The 13,801-nt window shown below is 40.2% G+C and overlaps 1 protein-coding gene across 1 annotated transcript in view; it reads left to right on the forward strand.

Annotated features, from left to right (window-relative positions):
- NME7 (NME/NM23 family member 7) overlaps nt 1–13,801 on the forward strand; it is a 142,519-nt gene that overhangs the window by 57,059 nt on the left and 71,659 nt on the right. The window contains exons 6-7 of the mRNA XM_018557302.1: nt 8,482–8,689; nt 11,799–11,904. Coding sequence (XP_018412804.1) covers nt 8,482–8,689; nt 11,799–11,904 — 314 coding nt within the window. The remainder of the gene's footprint in view (nt 1–8,481; nt 8,690–11,798; nt 11,905–13,801) is intronic.

Consider the following 13,801-nt stretch of genomic DNA (forward strand, 5'->3'; position numbering starts at 1 on the left):
TGTATATATATATATATATATATGTATATGTATATATATGTATATGTATATATATGTGTGTATGTTTTATAAAGGTGGGAAAAGTCATTTTCAGCCTGACAAATGTTGCTGCAGGAGGTGTGTTGTGGTGGGTGCCATTCATTTTAATGGATCCCAAATGCACCTCTAGTCCACAGTGTGATCGCCCGCACTGGAACGCATGGTACTGCAATGCCATGCGTTCCAGTGCAGTGCGATTTCAAAAAATGTGCACATTGTTTCATTCTGAAGTAAACTTTATGTCTGTAATGCTGCATTTGTGTATTTTATTTTATTAGTTAATTGTTAATTTATTTTTATTATATTTTATCTGATTAATCAAAGTTAATAATCGGCTAACTAATCCATTATGAAAATAATCGTTAGCTGCAGCCCTATTCTGATGTCAACATGTGTTATACCACCATTGAGGCCCTTGTGGTAGGCTGTGTGATGTGACCATGACAACTAGCCTTAAACCTGAATGTCCTTATAGATTACAGATAATGGACAAGTTAAATGAAATCTCCATTTTTATTAAATAATCCATGAAAGACAGAACAGTAAGACACGTATAGCTTTCATGTTTCAGTCACGATAACCTCAGGGTCCACAGCTGAAGCCCCTACACCTTTCAAGTTGACAATCATTGCTCAATGTGGCAGATACAATATCTCAACTGTTGTTAAGCAGTTAGACAGCAGTATTGTAGTTCCTCTACTTTGCCTCTAGAGGCTAACCTACATATCTCTACATTTACTCCAGTTACAAAGGTATGGAAGAGCAGGGATTTAAAAATGGGAAGTCACAATTTAAAATGACTTTAAAGAGACTCATGAATAAAAAGTTCTTGCAGGTATAAATTGAAGCCACAGAAGTGCCTGCACATCCCTAAAGCATCATCGAAGACCTTGTGGATATGGCCAAATCTTAGGCAGTTTTGACAGGAAAAGCATTGGATAGTGATGAAGTTTGCTTGCCCCTTCCTGCCTCTTGTTCATTTGTGTAGGCCAGCAGGTCAGCCATAATCAGGGCTGGGGGAGGAAAGGCATCAGCAAGTTGCTGCAATACTGGAGCTTTGTTGTCGGAATGGCCCAGGATTCGGCTATTACAGACATCTAGGTTCCAGGACCTATCACATACAGCAGTTGATTTTTTGAATGGCAGGGTATGTTTAAGATTAACTCTGATCAAATGGAGATTGTTTTGGTATGTTTTCAGGGCAATAGTCTTTGCAATAACTGGGAATAAATCTCCCAGTTGTCTTGTAGTTGTCGAGATTACACTGCCTCTCTTAGCTTGACAGTATCTATTACATTTGAAGGAAAAGAAAACTGTCTAAGCAAGCATTACAGAGTACAAAAATAAATACTGATAATAATGTAATTGATTGGGTTAGCAATTTCGCTCACCATGTTTCAGAATGCAGAACCCAGCTAGATGTCAGCACAATCCATACTCTTATTTTCAACTACAGTGCCCTCTGTGCTCACCATAATTACAATATTGCTTGTTAGATATGTCATTCAACTCCAGTGCCCTCTAGTAGACATTTTGTTCTGGTCAATGTCATTGTAGTAAATAATTAAAAAGCCTGGAACTGAGGTTGAAAGGCATGCTCCCTGTTGAATAGTAATTTTGTCAAACGATTCACGAGGTATGCTGACAGGTTTACTAAATTATATTTAATAAGCTAAAGTTAAGAGGACACTTGTGCAGAGGACTAAGAGACTTTAGCAAAGGAATGGAGTTGACAAGGTAGCCTTTGTCCTCTGAAACTGACGTAGTAGAAATGGCAACATTCCCATATTAAAGTTCTTGTATGTGGATTACTCCTGTATGACTATTAATCTAATGTCAGAGTAATCTGTCAGTAGGTTTACTTGATGCATATATTCGGCAGAGCAACTATGACAGCAAGTGAAATCAATCAGCAAATGCTAACCTGGAAACCTGAAATTATTTTAAACTCAAAAACTTTACTCAATCTATTGTTATCTGAGTTTTATGGCAGATTTACTAAACGGCATTCATACCTGAGCGGTTACAGGCAATTTTTTACCTTTTTTTGTGCACCTTTTGTGTGTTTTTTGTTTTGTTTTGTTTTGTTTTAGCTAGCAAAAATCTACTTACTAGGAGGAGGAGATGGTTCTTTAACCTTGAAAAATGCTCATTTTCAGGTGCTCCCATTGAAGTCTATGGAGCCAAAATGCCTTATTCCGATTCAGAAGTAGCTCATGTACCTTTTCGAGCATCAGACTTGGAGCTAGCAGACTATAAAAGCATGCAATTGTGTTTGTTGAGCATTTTAGAGCTTTGAGCTTCAAGCTCCAAAATGCTCCAGTGTGAATCAGGGCTTATTGTTTCTACCTCCTATGTTGTGTAACTTTCCTCCTCATGAGGAGCCTACAGTAGGCTGTGTATTAGGCCCAGGGAGTGTATTTTAGAAAACACTGGATTTACAGGAGCAAGGGAATTCTAACCAATAGAATGGCCAAATACACTAAAGCTTTGCTTGGATGCAAACCAGAATCTTTGAGCAGGAAAGTCTTACCTCCTGTACATATTAATTTTTGTTGATAATATGGAACAGACCTCTGTGCTTTACTGGCTACACAATAACTATTAACACATCTCCCTGTCTTTTGAATGTTTCACAGTAATCTATTGCACCTTAAAGGAGAATTATTAAGAGAGCAAAATGTACTCTTCCCAATAGTTGGCGCGTGACACTGCAAGTGTCACATGCTGACTGTATAGATCGAGAGCTGAGCATTCACGATCTGAGGGTCGCTCAGCTCATGGTCTTTTCCATGCAGAGAGGGGTGACTGTCAGTCATGGCTCCCCGCCACCCCTTTTTGTTCCCCGGCGCTCATTGGAGGGACAGACAGGAAGAGAGTGGGCACAACTGGCTTTGGCTCTAGAGAGCGGCAGAGCCAGCTGTTAATCAGGCAGCGTGGTGGATCTTGACAATATTGTCAGGAGCCTTCCTGGCTAAAGCCAGGCTCTGCACTATCGGCATATAGTGAGCAGCAGCTGATGCTGACTTTGGGTCACTGGAGTACATTTGTAAATGTCCTCTTGTGACCCAAAAGACAACTAAAGCACAACAAAGGTTTGGGTTTAGTCCTCTTTTAAATTAGCCATACACCTACAGATTCCTTTTCGTTCTGTCTGTGGCATATGATTAACAATTCAAGATACACACGGGGTGTCTGACAGTAAAGAACAGAAACAATTAGACAATGGAACCCAACTAAATGGTTTCTATGTTTCTTGGTGTAATTTAGATTGTGGAGCATTTCCTTTTACTGAACACTGAACAAAGAACTCCAATTGAAATAAAACAGTTTCTATTGTCTCTAGTGGCAGAGCTTTGTTCCCTAACTATAACCCTAATTAAATGAACAATATTGCCCTAGTTTCTTAAACTGCTATGCAAATTGGCTCATCACCTTTTTTTATTCTCTGTTAATATCCTACTTCATAGAGTATTGAAGTATTGTATATGGAAGCACATCATCTTTTAGAAGTTACAAGCTTTATCCTCCTCGTTTTTGTTATTTTATTATATGTAGAGATTTTTCTAATTAGCTAGCTATTGGGTAGAATAAATTCTAGGATGACTCTTCTCTGTAACTATGGACAAAATTAAATGACATATTGTATATGATGCAGTCTATTAATAGTATTAATACAACAATGTTTGTTTTTCTAAGTTGCTCCTATAACATATGCTGATGCTGTCAGTGGATCTGTTGTTTTTCCACTTTTTGTAACAGGTGAAACTGTTTAGCAAAAGTACCAGTTACAGGGTTGGGTCATACCATATAACAGTGGTGGGGTGCTTACAATGGGCAGCTTTTATTCACATGGCTTAAACCTTTTTTTTTTTTAAAGAAAAAAAAAAACCTGTTGCTCTAGCTGCTTACAAAAGTGATAGCTGGAGATGGGCTTTAATTTGTTTGCATCTTATTTAAAGTGGAACTAAATTCCAATATACACACCTCTTCTCCAGCAGAGCAACATGCTTGAGCTCCTTGCTGAAGCCCACATCTTTGCCTGATCTTTCCTTGGTTTGGCATCTCTAATGGCTAACCCAGGATGACGTAATTGTACACGGGAGTTAATTCATCCCAGCACAAAATCATGCAGAGAAAGCGGAGTACATTCTAAAGAGCTGTGAAGGGAGGAAGATAAGAAGATTTTATTGCAGAAGAGACATAGGTGTAGATTTACTGAAGCCAACTAGGCTGTTTACGGGGAATTTTTACTTTGGAGGGAATTTTCCGTTAGCTTAGTAAGGTGTACCTCTGCTGATTTCCATCATCCATTCACATGCAAGTAAAATATATATATTATTTTTTAATAAATTTTTTAGTTATACTTATAAAACAACATGTACAAACAAAGTACATCAATAGGATGTACACAGTCGTCAAAGGATATAACACACTTGGTCATCACAACCACAGAAAATTTGTTTCATCAGTATACGCCATCCGAGCTCCAGTGGGTCATAGAAATCATTGATCTTATATTTGCAGCAGGACTAGGCTCGGACACCCATGTGCATATGTACGACAGTAAAATATTTTTTTTTATTTTCCTTGCCCATGATTATGTTTTTTTTTTTCCCAAAGTGAATTTTCATTACATTCATTAAGCTAAGGGAAAATTCCCTTGCAAAAGGAACAGCCTGTTTGCCTTTAATAAATCAACCCCCTAGTATGTCTCTTCTGCAATAAGAAGCCTTCATGCTTACAATTCTTTTTTTTTTTAAAGTAAAAGTTTCACTTTAAGTCCATCATGGGAGTGAGCTTGGAGCGGTGGCTACTTTACAACACACACAGGACCATGGGGAACAAAAGTAGGCACTCTCCAGAAGGACAGTCGGCACCAATTCAGAGATGATTTGAGGATCTACATCCAAGTGATACACAAATAAGATACAGTTTTGTTCATAGTTAAGGTACTTGAATGCATTTTTAAGATTTAACTCCTAAATTTAGTGACACTTTAATAGCTGTTGAGAAATATTATGTGCACACATATGGAGTTCATTGATTGCAGAGAGTCAACCGACTCATAAACTTGCATTGTGAGAAGGAGCAGTAAAGCACAACCATTCTATAGCACTGCCAAGCAGGCAGCAGAACCCGCATGTGTAATGAGCAAATATATCTTTTCACCTGTACATATATCATTACAAACTATTCATAGAAATAAGGTTATTGAAACATTAACACACGTAGGATTATTGAAAAAATTATTTACATAAGCTGATCTCATTTACCATATCTAAATTTACTTGAAAAAGCCATACGCTCCCTTTAAGGAGCCATGAAACCTGTGTACTTTTTGACCTCAGGAGCAAGTCTAAGGAGCTACATGACTTTATTGTTGGTGGCTTTTTTAAATAAAAAAAAATGCTTAATAATGTGCAGTAAAGAACCTTTAATGTCCTACATATGCTGTAGTAGTGTATGGGATACCTCTGAAAGTGGACCTATCATTAAAATTTACACTTCACATGAACCGAGGAAACAAATGCCAGAATGACCAAATCACATCATAATTTTGAGTAAAAAAAAAGTATCTGCCTTGCCATAAATGTAAACCTGCCACTGTTGAGCTACTTCATAAACTAAAGCAAGCCCATCCTTTGCCCATGAAGAGCAAGAAAAAAAAGGTTTCCTTTTATTTGTCATGCACAGCAGCAGATAACTGCCTCTCCTTTCCTCTCTTGCTCTATTCAGCACTAAAAGTCACAAAAAATGCTGGGTGCTTGTGAAAAATGCCAGGTACTCAGCACTTTCATATGGGAAGTTCCCAATTCTAGTGTAAGCTAAGGCTGCAACAACTAATCGATTTAATTGATGATAATCGATAATGAGAATTGTTGTCAACGATCCTCATTACATTATCAATTAGTTGATTGATTAGTTGTTTCTGTGTCCCATCTGATCTCTGCTGCTCCCAGCGGGGATGGGAGAGGACACAGACCCCTGCAGCCGATGCTCAGCACTGAGCAAAGCTCCAAAACTCACTCTCTCCCGCGACCGCCGCTCTGCTTCCCCGTTCTCTTTCCCACTGGGAGCCCCTGCGTACTGCGGTCTGTGTCTGCAGCCGGCGCCCAGCAGGGAGGAGACAGCTGTGCCTCTGCATTCCCACTTTGTGCCCCTGGTGCCTCCGTTTCTGCCCCGGTGCCTCTGCTACTCCTCCATGTTCCCACTGGTTGTCCTCGCTGCTCCTCCCCCTGTCCCCGCTGGTCGTTCCCGCTGCTCCTCCATGTCAACACAGGACATTCCCACTGCTCCTCCCGTGTCTCTACTGCTCGTCCGTGCCCCCTCTTACGGCTTGCTAACAGCCAGCAGCTAAGAGCAATAGCCAGCCTACTATTGTCTATTTTAAATTGCAGTAGCCAATAGCAGGCTGGCTATTGTACCTGCCTGCTGTCAATCAGCAGAAGAGGATCTAAAGGAGAACTTTCTCCTTCAGTTCCCTCCTCTGCTGATTGATAGCAGGCAGTGGGCGGGTGCAATAGCCAGCCTGCTATTGCAATTTGAAATAGCCAACAGCAGACTTGCCATTGCTCCAAGTCACTGCCTGCTATGTTTACATTACATGTTTAAAGAGAACCTGTTGTCTTCAATGTGCTTGTAAGCCCCCCTATGTGATAGCAATGAAGTAAAAAAAAAAATAAAGTTTACAAAAATAAAGTAAAACATTTTTTTTTAAATACCCCCCGAATGGGAAGGGAACCAAAGCCAGCCGATGCACGTCTGGAATCAGCCGTACTCGGCTGAAGTGAATAGCCGAACGGCATTCAGCTCCCTTCACTTCGGCTCGGCTATTCACTCGGTTGCCTTCGGCAGCTTAGTGAATAACCCCCAGAGTGTTTGGTAGATATTGAAGAGTTAACCTTGGCTGATCTTCTTGTAGCCTTCACCTTTCTTGTGTAAAGAAATAATTTTCTTTCTCAGGCCTTGTGACGTTTCTCTTCCATGTGATGCCATTGCTGACAGCATGAAATGGGAAGGGGTTTTCTTTGTTAAGTAACGTCCTTTTATAATCAACTGTCTGCTAGACACATGAATCATTATACTCACCTCTAGTTGAATTCTTGTTAATTAGAATTTTTGCAATCCAGGGCCCGCATTTGTGGGAGTATGTTGTAGTATAGTGTCCCATAGGAAATGTTCAGGAAAGGTTTTCTGACAAATCTGTTGGGGTGTACTTATTTAAAATAATTTAATCACTACAGCTGTCTGGGGCAGTGCCAAAGCTGTACTTGGACTGATCACCCCCAGGAGATGTAAGTACATGCTCAGGATTGCTTTGCCAAAGTCTTTTACACCCTTTCAATTTATGTTGCGTTGAAATGCAGGTTGGTAAATCTGCTCTCATATGTAGCTCTGTTTACGCATAAATATCCAGGTCACTTTGTACGGCTACATTCTGTTTACTGCACATCTACTATTTAAAAAGAATGGTTTATTACTGTGGTAACAAGTTATAGGCAAATATGATTTTTTTTTTTACCTGCCACTTCTGAAGTCTCCCCATTGTTTTGCAAGGACTCACATTGCAATTTAATATGAACAGTGGGGTATTTGTTTGGGGGGCAAGCTTGAAAACTCAAGGTTTGCATAAATCTTCATCTGCTTATACTTCTGGATTACTTATTAGTTTGATATACAGGAGATGTTTTACTAAAGGCTAACAGGCTATTCACTTTGCAAGGACATATTCTATGTGCATGGGAAATTTCCTTAGCCTAGTGGCTGTGGTAAAAATTTACTTAGCAAAGAATACCCAAACACATGGAAGGACAATTAGAAAAAAAGAAACAGTATTTTTCTTGCACATTATTGGATTAAGGAGGTCAACAGGGCTTTTCCTCATTCACTAAGCTAAGTGAAATTTCCCTTGCAAAGGGAACAGCCTATATGCCTTTAGTAAATTATCCTTGTAGTTTTTACCAGAGGTAACCCCTGCATAAACATTTTGTTCACATATGCTTGCTTTGAAGGTAACCCCTGCGTAAATATTTTGTTTACATATGCTTGCTTTGAAGGTAACCCCTGCGTAAACATTTTGTTCACATATGCTTGCTTTTGAAGTTAAACCCTGCGTAAACATTTTGTTCACATATGTTTGCTTTGAAGGTAACCCCTGCGTAAACATTGTGTTCACATATGCTTGCTTTGGAGTTAAACCCTGCGTAAACATTTTGTTCACATATGTTTGCTTTGAAGGTAACCCCTGCGTAAACATTTTGTTCACATATGCTTGCTTTTGAAGGTAACCCCTGCGTAAACATTTTGTTCACATATGCTTGCTTTGAAGGTAACCCCTGCGTAAACATTTTGTTTATTATATGCTTGCTTTGTATTGCCTAGGTTTGTAACGGTTTTTGCTATTGGTATAACAAACTTACATTTACATTGAATTTGCAGCGACCTGATTCATTTTATGACAAGTGGACCAATCGTAGCAATGGAAGTGATAGGAGATGAAGCCATAGCTTCTTGGAGAAAGTTGCTGGGGCCAACCAACTCCAGCGTTGCACGCAGTGACTCTCCAGAAAGCATCCGAGCCAAATTTGGTATTGATGGAACAAAGAATGCAGCTCACGGTTCTGATTCCATTGCTTCAGCTGCTCGAGTAAGTATTTCAATTATTCAAGTATTAGCATTTCAAAACTTTTACAACAGTGATTTTACAATTTTATATGGTAATTCAGATGAAATATGGTTGTTTGCTGCTATCATTGGTGATTGTGAGTTAACAAAGGGCATTATGGAATATGTTGCCCCAATAAACTCAATTTCTTTCCCGTTTATTGAATGACACAGGGAACAGATCGTACATCATGTACCATAGGGTAAATTGCCACCTGGAGCAGAAGGACGCTAGGCACAAACAAAAGACAAAGACAGCCTAGGGACGGCCTCTGCTGGTGGCCAAACCCCCCACCTGCTGACAAGTCTCCAGTTTTTTGCCTAGCGTCAGGAGGAAGGAGCTAAAAAGGAGAAGATATATGCAAAAAGTAAAAAAAAAAACGCTTCAAAAGCGGTTTAAACTTACCCCTGTCTTCGCCGCACGCTCCCGTTCGAAAATACAAAAATGCTTGGGCGGCCGCAAAGCATCTTGGGGCGGGCGGGTGAGTGCGCAGTTCGTATTTTCAGCCGGGAGACGAGGAGAGACGCAAGGCGAGTCTATGGACGCGTGCAACCGCATGCAGACACCGTGGGACAGGAAGTGCCAGCAAACACAAAGGAGTCAGTGCTGGATCAGAGATCCACAGCAGCACTGGAGAGAAGGCTGAAAAGAACAGGAAATAAGAAGATCAGATTAAAAGACATCATTTAAGGTAAGTGCTTTAATTAACATTAGGGGGAGGGAAAAAAGTTTTTGACTTTAATGTCACTTTAAAGTATTCATAGACATACGAACCCCTGACACTGCAAAGTTTCTGCATGAAGCTCTGACTTTAGCCAAGGTCCTGGCAGGGGCTGGGGAAGCCTCACACAATCTGCCAACACTGTTTATGATACAGATCCTCCCCGAACCCTGAAGGACCTTGACTAATGGGAAGTCTGGGGATGAGGAGTAGCTGGGTTCATCTGAAATGTGTCAGAAAAGTGTTTAAAGATTTTCAGCTTAGCAGACGTTCCAAATACATCTAGGCCTATATAAAATACACATTTGACAGTTGCAAATTATCATAATATAAACACCTATTTGCTAATATAGCGCAGCTGCATTGTGATTAATATATGAGATGGTCTACTCAATGTAACATATCAGTATTATATGCAGCAGTATGTTGACAAATATACTTTTTTTTCCTCATTTTTTTTTCTGTGTAGCCTGAGAGGATATTTGATGCATCCGCTCATACAAAAAAGGTGGTATGGTAAAACTGCCCAGGGTAGTTAGTGTACTACAATAAGCTTTTTTGCTTAGACATTCTGCATGGCTTCTGCAATAAGGTTTATTCACCATTATTCTTATATTCATTTCAGTTTCAGTGTGATATGATTTTTTTAGCAAATAGTGCAGACAAATTTATAAAAGACAAAAAAATCACAACTTGTCTGCTATATCTGAGGCTATTTGTGAATAGGTTTGCAGGAGTGTGGGGTAATAAGCAAATATGGCTGCCCCCATTAACATATATAGTCAGGCCTTATGCATACGGGGGCAGGGGGGGCGTATACATGAAATTTGGGTGTACTTCCCTGCCCGGGAAGACAGGTGCAGCCGCCCACAGCCATCAGAAGCTGTATAGCTGTTATACACTGCTACTGTCATTTGCACATGTGTAGGAATGTATGCCCCAAGCGCAGACTGACCGCGTTAGGGACATATGTTCGTATGTTGTGCGAGTTTACAATAGCACCAGCGCATACCCGCCATACAGCCACTGATTTCTGTAGGTGGCTTCCCGGGAAAGGGAAATACACCCAGGTTTTACATGTACGGCCTCCATGCATTTATAAACTATACCTGAATACAAAGAGGGGAATTTATCAAAACTGGAGCAGACAAAATCTGGAGCAGTTGCCAAGAGCAACAAATCAGCGTCTCTCTTCAGTTTGTTCAGTTAAGGTTTGAAAATGAAAGAGAGATGCTGAGTTGCCGTGCACTGCTGCTGCTCCAGATTGTGTCTACTCCAGTTTTAATAAATTCCCCTCAAAGTTTTTGAAAACATCAACACATATTTTTAGCATGAATTACATCAGGCTAATCTTTTGCACATATATATTTTAAAAATCATTGAAAAGACTATATAGTTGCTTAAAAAAGACCTGGGGGAGTGTGTCCTGTAGGTATATCTGAATCTACTGAAGTATGCTGTCATGAACAGGATGATGGGATCTCTGCGTTATACAGCTGATCATGGCACCCAGTTACCTGTGTAGTAGGTCACATTCATTTACATTTATTGGAAAGTCTATTATCAAGTTACAACAGTTTTCAGTGACATTCGTATGTAAAGTAAGAGGTTGGTAACCCATATCAAAGTAGGTTGTAGGTAATGCTATACCATCCACTTTTATTTCAAATGCATGGTAATACACAAAGCTCATTTTCATTTTGCTCAGAACTTCTGAACTTCATAATGGAAGGTTATATTTAAACTAACTAAATATAGTACTGAATGGTGTTCTGGGAGATTTCCCATTCTCTTTTTAAATCGTACAGCAATCAATCTATATTGAATGAGGCAATAGACTCTTGCTTTGTGGTGGAAATCCATATAATTACGCAGTCCCTATATGCAGCGAAATGCTCACATTACATGCTCCCACTGCTTCCTTCTCACCATAGTAACAGGTTATTTTTGAATGTTTTTTAAGCCACTTGAGGGTTTGAATAGTCATGTGGCTGTTAAGTTATTTACTCTAGCAGCCTTGACAATTAGTAAAAAATGGTTAATTTTGTTAAGCCTCTATTAACCCAAGTAGAAACTCAAAACAGTGTTTACCAGCTTACAGCCACAGCCTGACATTGATCTGTATGGGCGAGCTGTAAGCAACACCTATGGCTCCCGGGCACAGAGATCTGACAGTTTTTTACGTTACCCAGACCTGTGTGCACATGCAAGTGTAGATAATGCTTGTCATCCAGTTTTCTTGAGAGTTTTGATGGATAAACCTTATTGCATTGTAGTATTATACCTTCACTTATAATGCTGGATTTTGTTTTGAGTTGTCATAAACTCAGAATGGTTGTAATGTTTTTTTTTTCTTCTAACCAATATTAGGAAATAGAGTTTTTCTTTCCGTCCAGTGGAGGCCGTGGACCAAAGAATTCTGCTACATTTACTCAAAGCACCTGCTGCATTATTAAGCCTCATGCTGTCTCTGAAGGTATTCTCATTCTTACTTTGTGACATTGTGTTTTCCCGTGTGGTTTACCTATGTTCCGGTGATATCCTTGTACGTGTCTTTATTTATTCAACTGAGTTTGTTGTAAAGGTTACTGTACAAAAGAGTATATGATATGTCTGCAAATAATTAGATTCCCACCAACCACTCCGCCCCCAGAAGATTGTTGTCCACATGATACACACACACACACTCTACAGCAGCCTTTCTCAACCAGGGTGCCCTGGCACACTGGTGTGACCCCTGGCCTTCTCAGGGGGTGCCTTAAAAGTTTGTGGTAGTGGGACTGTAATGTGAAGGGGCAATGAAGACTAGTGTAAAGGGGGGACTCTGATGTAAAAGGGGGGGACTCTGAAATTAAAGAGGTGTGAAAGAGGGGGGCTCTTGTTAAGGAGGGCTACTGATGCAAAGGGTGTGGGCACTTCGATGTGAAGGGGCAACCCACTTTTTTTGTGTATGTTTGCGTGGGGTGCCCCTTAAAATCTATGACACTTTAGACTGGAGTGCCTTGAGATTTTGAATACTTTTAAAGCGTGCCATGACTGAAGACGGTTGAGAAAAACTGCTCTACAGTACATGTTGAGAGGAGTAGTTGTACAGAAAGGTTACATACTGTAGGTCAGGGTTGAATAATTGCCGCACCAAGAATGATGGATGAGATGTATTTTTTTCCTCAGACCAGTCACCTACCTAAAGGACTTTTTGCAGTCTTCTTCCAGATTCTGTCAAGGAACATTAGCAGTCTAGTGAGAGCTTATTTCCCTTTTATCCATTGATCAGACATTGCTCACACTAAGCATATTAGAAAATCCATGTGTTCAATTTCTATTGTTTTCGTTTTTTCGAAGAATCCCATTCATATGACTTGAAAATGAGATTGAAGGTCATTTGGCAGGTCATGTTCTCACTAACATTACAACTTTAACCTCTTTGTGATTTCAGCATGACTTTATAAGTCCAAACTCTGGACACAAAAGGCTTAATGAAGAATTTTATTTTATTTAAAACTAGCATATGTGGCATATACAGTGCATACTGTAGTGTAAATTTGGTTAAACCTTAAATAGACTCTTTCACTGGGGGAAGGTGGACAAATAGTTGCAATTATAACATGCTTACACCCATACCTGACATTCCTGTCCCGGCCTAATCTCAGGTCTTTCTTACAGGCAAAGTATGGGCCCTTTACCTGCTACCAAAGCTTGTCTGCCCCTTCCTCCCTTCTGTGTGTTCCTATTGGCAAGTGAGGCTGCTCATCACAGTGGTGGGTCAGTAGGAATGTGTGGGAGCAGGGCTTATCAGCAAGCTCTGACACTACCCTGAAGTGTTGTCGTGTTGTCTGTTTGAACAACCCAGCACTTAGCTATGGCAGAAAGGTTCTGGAGGTTACTGCAGGTATGTGCGAGCATCTTTAGATGCCTGCACTTCATACTTGCAGCAGTCTGTGTAAAGTGACACTAAACTCGGGAGTTACATCTTAAAAAAGCATTCAAGTACCTTAACTAGTAACAAAAACATATCTTATTTGTGTATCACTCGGCTGTAGATCCTCAAATCATCTCTGAATTGGTGCTGACACTGTCCTTCCTTCTGGAGGGTGGCTACTTTTGTTCCTCATGGTCCCTGTGTGTGTTGTAAAGTAGCCACCACTCCAAGCTCACTCCCACGATGAACTGCAATCTCAATATAAAATAGTAAACTAAATGCGAGGTTGTAGTCCATCACGGGAGTGAGCTTGGAGCGGTGGTACTTTCCAACACACACAGGGACTATGGGAACAAAAGTAGCCGCCGTCCAGAAGGAAGGACAGTGTCAGCACCGATTCAGAGATGATTTAAGGATCTACAGCTGAGTGATACACAAATACGATGCATTTTTG

Source organism: Nanorana parkeri, unplaced genomic scaffold, assembly GCF_000935625.1.
Source record: "Nanorana parkeri isolate BGI_ZX_2015 unplaced genomic scaffold, ASM93562v1 scaffold278, whole genome shotgun sequence".
Lineage (NCBI taxonomy): Eukaryota > Metazoa > Chordata > Amphibia > Anura > Dicroglossidae > Nanorana > Nanorana parkeri.